The sequence below is a fragment of the Amphiura filiformis genome, chromosome 1 (genome assembly GCF_039555335.1).
Source record: "Amphiura filiformis chromosome 1, Afil_fr2py, whole genome shotgun sequence".
In the NCBI taxonomy this organism is placed as follows: domain Eukaryota; kingdom Metazoa; phylum Echinodermata; class Ophiuroidea; order Amphilepidida; family Amphiuridae; genus Amphiura; species Amphiura filiformis.
The window spans coordinates 100,859,947-100,873,679 of NC_092628.1; the positions used below are offsets into that span (position 1 = coordinate 100,859,947).

General features: G+C 36.4%; 2 protein-coding genes across 5 annotated transcripts in view; one reads left to right on the forward strand and one right to left on the reverse strand.

Moving 5' to 3' along the window:
- Positions 1–11,482, forward strand: part of LOC140160426 (uncharacterized) — a 61,960-nt gene extending 50,478 nt beyond the window's left edge. For all 4 annotated transcript variants that reach the window (XM_072183664.1, XM_072183679.1, XM_072183672.1 and 1 more), the window contains 5 exons: positions 5,727–5,837; positions 6,264–6,386; positions 7,431–7,547; positions 8,909–9,040; positions 10,221–11,482. In XM_072183664.1, the coding sequence (XP_072039765.1) occupies positions 5,727–5,837; positions 6,264–6,386; positions 7,431–7,547; positions 8,909–9,040; positions 10,221–10,429 (692 nt within the window). In that variant the 3' untranslated portion in view covers positions 10,430–11,482. The remainder of the gene's footprint in view (positions 1–5,726; positions 5,838–6,263; positions 6,387–7,430; positions 7,548–8,908; positions 9,041–10,220) is intronic.
- A 1,478-nt stretch (positions 11,483–12,960) lies between these two features.
- Positions 12,961–13,524, reverse strand: LOC140165042 (uncharacterized). Its single transcript, XM_072188461.1, has one exon. It carries the CDS (start codon positions 13,522–13,524, stop codon positions 12,961–12,963), a length of 564 nt encoding a protein of 187 aa, XP_072044562.1.
- Positions 13,525–13,733: the final 209 nt, after the last annotated feature.

Sequence of the window (13,733 nt, forward strand, 5' to 3'; positions counted from 1 at the left end):
CATATTTCTCTCAAAAAATAGCAGAAAATTTACTTACTAGCTTCAACATATTCGACTTCCAGTTTTGATTGATCACGTGTGATCTTGGATCAACATCCTCCTCACATATTTAATCTTCATCAGGTCTTCTAGCTCTGAGTCTAACTAAATAACAGTGTTAAGGGTATGATAACATCATTTACCTTAATTATAATGTTTCTCATATATTTCAATCATCATCAATTTTGATGCTTTTAATCCATTATGTATTATAACACAATAATGTGGTTTCTTTATATCGTATCATGATGTTTACTAAATTATCTTTCTTTTCAGATCAGCTCATTTTATAATTTCTTTCAACTTATAACTGCTTTGTTTTCTGACAAATCTTTTTGGGATAACATGAATAATCATTGCGATGCAATCTTCATCATTCCCGGGCTGTCATTGAGGTTTGGAATGAGAACAATCCAGCAAACACAAAAACGTTTTAAAAACGTTTTAAATAAGTTATATTTTGGCTTTTGGTTTAGGTAAAAACGTTTTAATAACATTAAAATGTCGGGTTATATCAAGGTCATGATAACGTTTTAAAACGTTTTGTATGAAAACACACTACAGCAATATTTTTTAATGTTTTCAAAAAATGTTATTGTAAACTATTTTTGCAAACATTTTTGCCAAATATTGTGTCAATACTTAAATAACAGTATGTTAAAATATTTGAAACCAGCAAACACAGAAATGTTCTTAAAATGTTTTTTTCAAAACCTTTTAATAACATTTAAATGTCGGGTTATATAAAGGTTATGAAAACGTTTTTAAAACGTTATTGAAAATATTTTGGGCAAACATTTTTCGCAAAATATTTTTCAACCCAAAATAACATTCTGTTTAGAATGTTTTGTATCAAGTTTTCAAGAATGTTTTTGGAATGTTATTAAAACGTTTTATACCCTTTATAAAACCCGACATTTAAACGTTTTCTGTAAAACATTTTTGTTTGCTGAGCAGTAGATTATCAAAAATGTTTTTAAGGTTATGAAAACGTTTTATACTCTTAATATACCCTTTATATAACCCGACATTTAAACGTTTTTTGACAACCTTTTATAACCTTTTGCGAATGATGTCGAAAACGTTTTGTGTTTGCTGGGAAGTAATCCAGCAGACAATACGACAATACGATTCGGCCTTATCGTTTTCCCAAGAAAAGAGAGCTTCCGCTATTTGCTGGCTTTTATTGCAACTATAATGAAAACATTCAACTCATAACAAAAACAAATCCAGGCAATTTTAATTGCCTGCTAAATTCGTTATCCAGTGACCCAATATTGTTGTAAATGAGAAATGAGTACTACGTACTGGTGGAACTGAGAGTATTTTTGGAAAGCACTTTTCAATTGGCATTCATTTTATCATTCTTTTTGATGTGACATTCATATAGTATATCCATTACGATTTACGAAATAACATTGTACCTCCAAGCTTATTTAATCGGTATGCGTCACCTCTTTTCGACTTCATTTTTCAGTTCATGATTTATACAGATTCAAGCATTTCTTATATACTTCTAATTTCTTATACTTATACCGCACATTTGTTTACTATACTAGCTTCAACATATTCGACTTACAGTTTTGATTTATCACATGTGATCTTGGATCAACGTCATCTTCACATATTTACTCTTCATTAGGTCTTCTAGCTCTGCGTCTAACTAAATAACAGTGTTAAGGGTACGATAACATCATTTACCTTGATTATTATGTTTCTCATATCTTTCAATCATCGTCTATTTTGATGCTTTTAATCCATTATGTATTATAACACAATAATGTGGTTTCTTTACATCTTATCATGATGTTTACTAAATTATCTTCCTTTCAGATCAGCTCATTTTATACTTTCTTTCAACTTTTAACTGCTTGTTGTGTGGCAAATGTTTTTTGTAATAACATTAATAATCATTGCGATGAAATCATTGCTATCATTCCCGGGCTGTCATTGAGGTTTGGATTGAGAACAAGTAATCCAGCAGACAATACGACAATACGATTCGGCCTTATCGTTTTCCCAAGAAAAGAGAACTTCCACTATTTGCTGGCTTTTATTGCAACTATGATGAAAACATTCAACTCATCACCACCACCATCAACACCACCTAACTATGTATTATAGCAGATACCTGATCGACTGCGCAGCGCCAGAAGTGGGTAAGTGCAATAGCTGCCATGTGTACCTGGCATGTAGATGAGTACAGTAGGAATGTGTAAATTGCCAAATGTTCACAGGGCAGCTATTGCACTCACCCACTTTTAGCACTGAGAAGTCGATATAATTAGCAAATTGAACTCTCGTAAGATACTATATTTATTTGCTAATGAATAGTATTCTGTTATCTCAGCGCTATTACATGTGTAATGATTGGTTTAATTCTGCCAGTCTTCTAAAAGACGATTACTTATTGTATTTCTGCAATTTCAGTGGCATTAGACAAGTTGAATACTTCTTTTAAGTTCATTTCTCGGGATGATCAGTGCAATGTGCTCTATACGAATAGAATATTCTTTGATTTGTCAAATATTGTATTGTATACAGTTTCTTCTTAATACTAAGCATTTAGTCTGTGCAATTCTTTGGTGATGCCGAAGTTGAACTTATTTTATCCATCTCTCCACCACATTTTCTATAACTTTCATCATATTTACGAACACGTCACCATACCAAATCACCTACTGACTAAAGGCCATTGTAAACAGGGCATATGTTTCCCGGTCTGAAAGTGTCCTGATATTTTTGATCAGATACATCAAACGCTTTTTCAACTTCATTTTTCAGTTCATGATTTATACAGATTCATGCATTTTTTACTTACCTTCTCTCAGTATACCGCACATTTACTTACTAGCTTCAACATATTCGACTTCCAGTTTTGATATATCACATGTGATCTTGGATCAACGTCATCCTCATATATTTACTCTTCATCAGGTCTTCTAGCTCTGAGTCTTCTTACCTGTAAAGTAACTAAATACATGTAACAGTGTTAAGGGTATGATAACGTCATTTACCTTAATTATTATGTTTCTCATATCTTTCAATCATCGTCTATTTTGATGCTTTTTATCCATTATGTATTATAACACAATAATGTGGTTTCTTTACATCTTGTCATGATGTTTACTAAATTGTCTTTCTTTTCAGATCAGCTCATTTTATAATTTCTTTCAACTTATAACTGCCTGCTATCTGGGAAATGTTTTTGGAATAAAATGAATAATCATTGCGATGAAATCATTGCTGTCATTGAGGTTTGGATTGAGAACAAGTAATCCGTAATTCAGTCATGTGTATTATACCCGGGTATTATAGCAAAACCTTTCTATTATATCGACTGCTCAGCGCCAGATGTGGGTAAGGCACAACATCCTTTTTGGTCCTATAGCGCTATTGGTGCCCGACGAGGTACTGATGACCCTTTTTGTCGTACCCTGAACATTTGTACAGTGCATCCTTTTTTCATTTAAATGAAAAACAATAACACTATACAACTGTTAATTATTATGCTTGATACAATTTTTTACATCTCACAGGAATGATGTTTAGAGTCATCGGTACCTAACTGGGCACCGATAGTTCTATAGGACCAAATTCGATGTGGTGCCTAAGTGCAATAGCTGCCATGTGTACCTGCCATGTGTAGATGAGTACAGTAGGACTGTGTGTAAATTGCCAAATGTTCACAGGACAGCTATTGCACTAACCCACTTCTGGCACTGAGAAGTCAATATATATATAATTAGCAAATTGAACTCTCATGAGATGCTATAATATCGTTGCGATTATATTTGCTAAGAGTATTCTGTTAACTCGGAGTTATTACATGTATAACAATAGTAATTTTGTTTAATTCTGCCAGTCTTCTAAAAGACGATAACTGATTTTCTTTCTGCAATTTCCAATCACGGTGGCATTAGACAAGAATACTTCTTTTAACATAATTTATGATTTTAAACTTTTGATCTCAACACCAAGATTAGACATACCTCAAATGTTCGGTCGTAACTTCGACCTTCATCGGGAGACTGGCAACCCAAATTTGGGATCAATGACCTTTTGGACACTTGACCCCAACACTTGGTCGTAGACTCTTGGTAGCTGGTATCGGCCATGTTAACATGTTTAAGTTCAATTCTGGGATGATCAGTGCAATGTGCTCTATATGAATAGATACGGATGGGTTATTCTTTGATACATCGCGTGGTATGTCCTTCCGAAGTACAAATGGAGAAATTGGAACTCAGGAAGAGTTATCTTTTTTCATTCCGAAAGCGCAAACATGTTGTTTGTCCGAACTCGATGTAACAAGCATTTGATGCAAAAACTATTGTCAGAATTATCGTACTGTGTCCAGTTTCTTCTTCTATCATTTTCTTACTGAACATTTAGTCTTTGTAATTTCTTTGGTGATGCTGAAGTCGAACTTATTTTATCCATCTCTCCACCACATTTCCTATAACTTTCATCATATTTACGAACACGTCACCATACCAAATCGCCTACTGACTAATGTCTATTGTAAACAGGGCATATGTTTCGTAACCTCCCTGGTCTAAAAGTGTCCTGATATTTTTGATCAGATACATCAAACGCTTGCGACGAAGCTGTATGTAATAATAATGGTACATGTCAAGTGATAAGCGAGTCGGCATATTTTTGCGAATGTGTAGAAGGATGGTATGGTGAGACATGCGATATCGCTGAGCCTCCAGAGGGTGAGTTTTGACTCTTCAATATACATTATGTGGATGTTGGAGGACGTTATTTTATATAATAAAATCATGCCTTCGTTGTTTTGTGCTTTTTATCACTACAGGAACATTGCATATTAAGTATGTTTGCAGCATAATCATGATAATGCAAATGTATTATAAAACAGCTAGATGCGTTGACTTTGACTCTATTGTCCCAGCCTATTGTTTGAGTGTAGTGCGATATTGTTTTACTTTGATTCTATTGTCCCAGCCTATTGTTTGAGTGTAGTGCGATATTGTTTTACTTTGATTCTATTGTCCCAGCCTATTGTTTGAGTGTAGTGCGATATTGTTTTTATTAACACAAGGGCATATGATATTCTGACAGATTCTCATCACAAAGGACTATTTAATTTTTTTTAACAGGTCGGGATGAGCACAATGATGATAATATTATTTACCATGTTTGGGTCCATGAACCGCCCCTGCTGGATTACCCCAATATGTTGTATTACGTAATAAGAACGGGTGATGATTGTTCTCTCCGTTGGAGTAGAGCATCCCATAATGTTAACATTGTTGTATATTCTGTGCATAGTATAGTATTAACATGATTCTGGGCATTGATGGGGTGCTATAAAATTATATTATCATTTGCGTGTGACAATCAGATGACTGAGTGCTGAACAGTAAATTATTTGCAGACACGAGCCATCGTATTAAATAAGAATACTTCCACATGATTGCAATATTCTACTTGATGTAAGTTTAAAAATCGTTTATCTCAACCATTCATTATGTTTAAGCGCTGAGAGACCCGTGAAATGTAAATGGAATTTCGCAGCATTTCATGGTGAATACTACATCCGTTACATTGGCGTGTCAACTAGGGTCCAACATTTGTATACCATACGATTCAGAAGGAAACACCACAAACACTTCACAATTGTTTTTTAATCAATACGTCAACTTTAATTGTCTTTCTAGATGTGTGTGCCACCAATCCATGCAGCAATGGAGGGACCTGTCAAACAAGGGGGACTAACAGCTTCATTTGTACCTGCCCATTTGGCTTCAGTGGCAGCACCTGCCTAACAGGTTGGTTGATTTGGTTGCATTTTTGTTGCTGTTATTTCGCTCCTGTTGTGCAGGACTATCTATGATAGTACAATCCGATTGCCGACTCTGGAATAGTTTGGCTGTTGACACCATTGAATGTAAATTCTCCCATTCCAAGGGATGGGTGTCCAGCCAAATTGTTTCCATCGTGTCGTCTGACGATCGCCTTTAGGCGTAAAACACAGCCTAATGACTTTCCTGAAGGTCTAAACTTTTAATTTGTATATGCTCTCCCTTCATGTGATTGAACACTCTTATTCAATAGGTCGTCTAACAATGAATAATTTTATTTTTTATTTTTTATTTATTTTTTATTTATTTATTTATTTATTTATTTATTTATTTATTTATTTATTTATTTATTTATTTATTTATTTATTTATTTATTTATTTATTTATTTATAGCCACCTGTCAACCTACCTACTGTAGGAATGGAGGGACCTGTGTGGCGATATCAGCTAGCAGATTGGAATGTACTTGTTCACCTGGCTTTAGTGGAATGAACTGTGAACTTCCTACAATGAGAGGTAAGAAAATTCTAATGATTTCACGTGATCTTTGAGGTTTGGGAAGAGATTAAAGACAAGAAGACATCGAATCGAGACAGTGAATGTTCTTGGTCATCCAGTAGTTTCAAGCAGAGTTTTGGAATTAAATCTAATACTGGAACTTACTTTTTGGCAACTATTGTGACATCGCGTCTGGAACCACCAAACTTCATCAGGCAACTGACCCGCTGGGCTGGCCACGTGATAAACGGCCAGGTGTCGTCCCGATGGCCCGGTCCCATGCATGAGATAGTGATGGTTGCTCAATGCGCTCCCAAATGGCTTCTTTTATTCCTCTCATATACCATTGTTCCTCTTGATCCAGAATAACGAATTCCTCTTCCAGTGTCCTTTAAATGGAGGTAAACAGCGGGGTTTTGCGCTTCGTTGGTACTTGGGCTCCTATGTTGACCAATATGGGTTTTTAACGCCTCAGTGTTTGGTTTCTCCAACATAAGGCACATACGAACAATTATCTTCAATACCAAAGGTCAAAATGATCGTCGACTTTTCCTCCCAGCTACATACGCTTTAAGTACATATCAGTAGATCTATAAATTTTATAAATTTATTCACCCGGTATTTTTTTTTCTGGGACACCCTGTATTATACTATATTATCGTAAAGAATCGCCTAATGGCGCTATAGGCTACCTTGATATAAGCATGATTTTAGGCACAACCTAAAAATGCCCGCTATGGGCTACCTTGATATAAGCATGATTTTAGGCACAACCTAAAATGCCCTCCTGTAAAATTCCTACCAGCAAAATAAAGACACGGAAACTTAATTCTTGTTTGGATTTCAAAGGAGGGAGCTCTCTATTTGCACATGAAATTTGTAACCCCAAGGCAAAGGAGCCCAAGTACGCCATTAGGCAAATCTTTGCGGTATATTATTTACACATCGCAATAAACATGTTAAATATTCAAATTTTAAAGATCTGTTCGGAGTATTTTATAATTTTGAGGGATATTTTTATAATCTTCCTGTATATATATAATTTTTGTTATTTGTCCGTAGATCCATGCCGCTCATCACCATGTTTCAATGGGGCAACGTGTTCATTCAATATGGCAGGGCAGTATTTCTGTCAATGCATGTCCGGCTACAATGGACAACGATGTGAAAATCCAATTGGTAAGCCCAATAATTTAAGAATATTCGTTTCACTTTTATGCAATATAGTACACTTCAGCAAAATCCCGCTAACAAACAGTGCAAATTAAATATCATTTCATTCTTTTTACCAAAAATTGGTCCATAGTAGGCTGCACAAGGGCAATTGTGAAAAGCAAACCATCTTCAAATTAAGCATGAAATTGTGTCCTTATAGTGTAATATTTTTTATATTGACATGCCTGAACTTAGCCCGTGAACATTTTGGTGTTAACCTTTTAGCTTTTCAAACTAATATAATACGCTTATGAAAGATTTTCATATCAAAAGAGGAGCTAGGCTATTCTTCATGTCAAAAGATGACACGATATGACACGGTAAGTTTAATCCAATTTAAAGAATTGAACGTATCATCTACTGGTGTTCTGATATCAGCAAAGAGAACTGTCCTAGCTAATATGTTGCGAAGTACTTGAAGCTGATGTTGAATGTTTGCAGAACAATTAGACCAAACACAGCTGGCATAGTCAAAATGTGGAATTACAAGTGTACTTTGCACGTTTTGCTATACCAATTCAATAAATTTGTCATCAACTTTGAGAGTTATATCATCGTAATGATTGAGCGTGTGACTAGTTCCAAAAATCATAAACTTATTTTTGTCCATATTATATTTTGATGTGAGTTTATTAGCTTTAAACCAGTTAGCAACAGCTTTTAGGTTAGATTCTAGTTGCACTTTTAGGTCATCTGTATTTTATGCTTTACACATAAGAGAAGTATCATCTGCATACAAGTCTTGTCTTACTAGTTACAACATCAGGTAAACAATTAAGAAAAATTATAGATAGTAGAGGGCCCAAAATTTAGCCTTGAGGAATTATAAGTTTTAAAATCTGACAGTAAAGAACTCACATGCACAACTTGAGCCCTATTTTGTAAACCAATCAAGTTCATTTCCCTAAATACCATAATCAGCAAGTTTATTGATTAGAATTTCATGATTTACCGTATCAAAAGCCTTTTTTAGATCCAAAAACATAACTCCTGTTGCAAAACCATTGTCCATAAAATTATGAAGAACATAATCTTGTATATCTAGTAAAATTGTTGTTGTGGGTTGATAGGATCTAAACCAGATTGTGAATCTGAAAGGATATTTGTACTACAAAGATAATCATATACAATGATATAATTGGTTATGAACAGGTCTTTCAATAATCTTTTAAATGATTGGCAAGACAGAAATTGGTCTATAATTGTTAACATTATTCTTATCAACAGATTTAAAAACTTTATCTTTCTCCCACTCATCAGGAAATTTAGAACTATTTAAGAATACTTTAAAATGACTAACTGAATACTCTTCTTTTTTCTTGAAGATAATTGCCAAAATCATGCGTGTCGAAATGGCGCAACATGCATACCTGGACCACGTGCCGGAATGCAATATCAATGCTTTTGCAGAATTGGATACTCTGGTAGCCTCTGCGAGATACTGGACTTTACTGATGGTAAGATATTATAAAATACACTCAAATTAGCAGAGATGCAAATGCGAAAAAAATATTATGTTGTGTTTTTGCGGTATACATTGCCTTCTATTGACCATTGCGGATTTACATTAAAGCCTTATCATCACGATTTTGGTCAAATTTTAATTTGGTTTTTCTTTGCCAAATACTATAAAATATTATCAATAAAAAATAGAAAAAATGGTTATTCTACGCACAGGAACAATGCCTTCACGTTGTTCCACAAGCCTCAGCAACACACTTTACAGCTTCTCGCTGACCACTGCGGCCCCATATCATTCCTATATTCCATAAACCATTAACCAACAACACAGGGACTTGCAGCTAAGAGTCGCACACCTTAGACATTCCACAATTGACCTTCGCAGCCAGGATTGGCTCCCCGAGTTTCGTACGGGTTAAAACGATTAAATTAGCAATAAATTCCTTGTCCAGATGAATTTCAAGCTAACTCAATTTTTCACACGAGAGCGTACTAAACACCACCAGAGTTCGACCCCGCAACCGATAGAACCAATCGATAGAGCTAACTTGACTGCTATTAGTAACAACTATCAGGAAAGTTTTCTGATCATTTTTAGCTAAACTAACATGACTAATGAGGAAAAATGAAAGAAAACTCACTTACTATCTTAGCCACTTAACTGTAGTGTTCTATGGTGTTTAATGACTTTAATTTAATTCAAACTTGTTCTGATGTCCTATAAAACACAATGAATATGGCTCAATCCAATTAGGTGTAAGTTGGGACAAATGTATAAACATTAGAAATAATTATGACCAAAAAATCAGGTTGGAAAAACATTAACCATATTCATTTAAAAATGAGTAGCTTTAAGAGGAATAAAGTGTAATAAGTGTCCCACGTCAGAGGTGGGGCAGATCTTTCAGGGAGGGTGCAAAATTTGACGCGAATGGTCAAATATGGTCAAAAAATATCTAACGAATCCCGGCGGACAGCAAGCCGCATTGCAAAGGGACAAGATGTTCCACAAGCCGGACAGCTTCCTCAAGGAATTGCCACGCTTGTCCACCATTGGCCTCGCCATTGTCTATAAATTTTTTTCTCAATCAGATTTATCAATCATATTCATCACGATGGAGTCATAAGTATTTAGTTATTAGGCTAATTATCATTATTTCCATTTTCCCCCCACAGGGACACCGAGGAGGCCAGACCCTGAGTGCCCGCAAAATACTTTGAATAAAGGCGGGTGTATGTACCTGTTAGCTCAGACAGACATGTGCGGTAGACGCGGTTCGTGTCGTCCAGAGGAGGGCAGGGGCGCAGGCTCAAGAGATGCAAATTGCTGCTGTGACATTGGCTATGAAGTAAATGATCAGCATCGGTGCGTTCCTAAAGTGTAGAACAGGGCCTTGTTCAGCGTGATTGGAGTGTATGAGTAAGACAATGAACGCATCCAATCTTTTCTCAAATGCGGTGTCTGAATTATAAATCAACAAATAAGCATAGTATGGTGTGCGACAAATCTTCAGGTGCGTTGAATTGCTCAATATACTCAAATAGTGTACTGAAATTGGAGATAAACAGTATGCTGTGCCCATCAATACATTATTGTACAAATGCGGATGTGAAGACATTGTAATTCGTTAATCATAATTGATAGAAAGCAGGTATATTTATGATTCACCTTAAGCAGTGGCGTAACATTTATTATGTTTTCCCCCGCTTGTCCCCCCCCCCCCCAAATGAAAATGTCTAGTTACGCCACTGACCTTAAGGTAAATATAAGTACTTTGAATACTCAGAATCCTCCAATATCGTAGCCAGTATTTAAGTCTGTTAGTGCGAAGAGGCAAAGCCAAATTTTCATCCCCATTTCTCAATTTTTATCACATTTTTTGTCATTTAAAAGACTTTACTTACTCTTTGTTTTCCCCATTTTCTCTGTGAAAAATTCCCCCGGCTCCGCCCCTGAAATCTACATGAATGGAAATGCCTCGTGTTTTCATCTCACCAATGTCATGTTTACCTAGGCTGGGTAGCATAAATGCTACTTGTTCACGTACATGTAGCCTAATCAATTAACAAAAAACACGGAAATTAATTATTCAATGTTTACCTAAGCCAATTTCAATGCAAAGTTCGTCATCTGAATATGTTCGATCTATAATGTTTGACGGCGCGAGCGTATGTGAATTTACACGAGCGTAAGTTGGGATCTATATTTGACCCATGTGGGTATAGTCTATATATCTTTGAAGTTTAGCGTGCTCGGCGTTAGCTTAGTGGTACTTGGTGCGTGTATATCCTTTTACGCTCGCGATCAACGTGGCGCATATGTACACGCAAGAAACAACGCTAAGCCAGCGCAGCACACGCTGAACTTCGAAGCTAGTACCGCTGACTGGAGGTAGATATAGACTATAAATAACAAACCGCGCGCATAGTTTAAAATAAACTTACAGACAGCCAGCCATAGGCCAAAAAGATGTTCAGAAAATATTTTTTCAGGCATAGTTTGTTACAAGCTGGCATCTATGTTATATCAAGTCCTTATATAGTAAAGTTTCACATCAGGGCGATGCCAAAAATAAAATCGATTTTTGGCCATTTATGGGCCAAAAAACCCCATTTTTGGTCAAAAAAGGGTCAAAATTTTAAAAGTGGTCCAATCTTCTTGAAATGCATATCAAATTACTCGTCTCGACGAGTAGAGTTGAAAAATGTATAGTTTTACCTATCTCCGACCTTGCGTTACGTCACAATGACCGAAAACATGGAAAGGTCAACGCACTTTTGGTAAAAGGTCAAATTCGTAAAATCTGGTATCAAGGTCCGATTTTGACCATTTTGGTGTCTAAGTATATGTTTTCATGCATGAAGAAACTAATGAAATAACTTTTAAAGACCATTTGGACAGTCCTAGCTATGAAAATACAATTATGATCAGTAGCTTGCTGGAGGCCCTACCGTATTTCTTTGGATCCTCTTTGACGAGCTTGTCTATTCCTGGTTTAGGTGGGTGCTCGGGTTACTTTGTGTTTGCATATATAGGTCCATATGCATATGTTATCTCTTCCCTGTGTATATTTGAAAGAACTTCGTGGAATTATAGGCTAGCCATTTTGTTGGTAGTGAAATCATGTTGTCACCCGGGGTTGTCACATAACAAGGCGTTGCTTAGGCCTATGTCTTCGTGCATATTTTCTTAATGTTTGCGATCAAGAAGAGTTGTTGAGTCAAGTTCTTCAGATGGAGAGATCTATTATGTGTTGGTGGATTCAGTATCTGAATGCTCAATGGATACAAATTTGTTGAAGCCCCTACTCTCTGTTTCCAGTTCTTGAAGTTATTGTAAGGTTGGTAAGGTGGAAGGGATGTTCTCGTACCTCACTAACACTAAGTCCTCATAAGTGTGGTCATCTTCTTCTGGAGATGGATGTTTGGCCTTTACTAGAGAGTCTCGCAGGTTTTCACCTCTGCTGTAGGCTATCATTGGTGGTTTGGGGAATGTTATTTTCAACTTCTGATTGTTGCTGATAATATTCCTATGTTTTTGTATAGCCTGTGCTTTCCCGCGAATTAATGCGGGCATACTTGGTCTTGAAAACCAAAGGTATTTCTCGAGATTTTGGTTTCTTTTCGAGGAATAAATGGCAGTCTCTGTTTTCTTTGTATGCGTGGTATGACATTAATATCCAGGATACCTTTCTTTTTAAAGTGTTTGCCTTTGTATATGACCAGGTCTAGGAATTGGATGGTGGCTACGGAAGCATCATATGTAAACTTCAAAGTGTCGTGGAAGGTGTTAACCTGCTGGACGAAAGTTTGCAGGTCTTCTAAACTTCCAGTCCAGAAGACTAACATGTCATCCATATACCTGTATAAGGTGTCATGGATGTGTGTAGTCGATTGTAAGATCTTGTTTTCTAATTCATGGACAGTTGCTACCTATTGATCTTTGGCCCATAGGTACCCCTGACGTTTGTAGGAAGTATTCGTTATTGAATTCAAAAGAATTCCTGTATAACACCAGGCGTAGGAGTTCTGCCATGTATTTCATATCTGGAATGATTGAATCAAAAAGGTCCAGATTTGCGAGTGCCTCCAATATAACTCGAAAAGCTTGATCTTGTGGGACCGATGTGAACATCGAAACCACATCCAGGCTGGCTAATATGATGCCTTGAGGTAGAGTCAAGTTTCGATCTTCCTGATGGTGTCTCCTGTATCCTTCAGGTAAGTGGGTTGGGATCTCACCACTGGTAGAAGGTAGAAGTCTATGAGTTCTGATCGATGAGGCCTTCTCCAGTGGAGAGGAGCAGTTGGAGACAACTGGTCTTCCTACCAAACGCGCCTGTGGAGGGGTTTTGTGGACTTTAGGTAGCATGAAGAAAACCAGGGTTCTCATTTGACCATTAAATGGGTCCAGGTAGTCTGTCAAAGCTATGTCGTTTTGTCTTTCAATATACATTTCACAGGCTAGACTGTGTAGCATGTCTGCTGTAGCCTTTGTAGGGTTATAATCTAGTTTTAGGTACTGGTCATTTATACATACTTGTCGGTATTCCTCTTCTAGGTAGTGTTGCTTAGATATTAATTACTGCTATACCTCTACCTTTGTCGCAGGGTTTGAGTATTATCTGAGTGTTTTTCTTCAGAGTTTCCCATGCCCTTTTCTCATTAGGGGTATAGTTGGGTTTGACT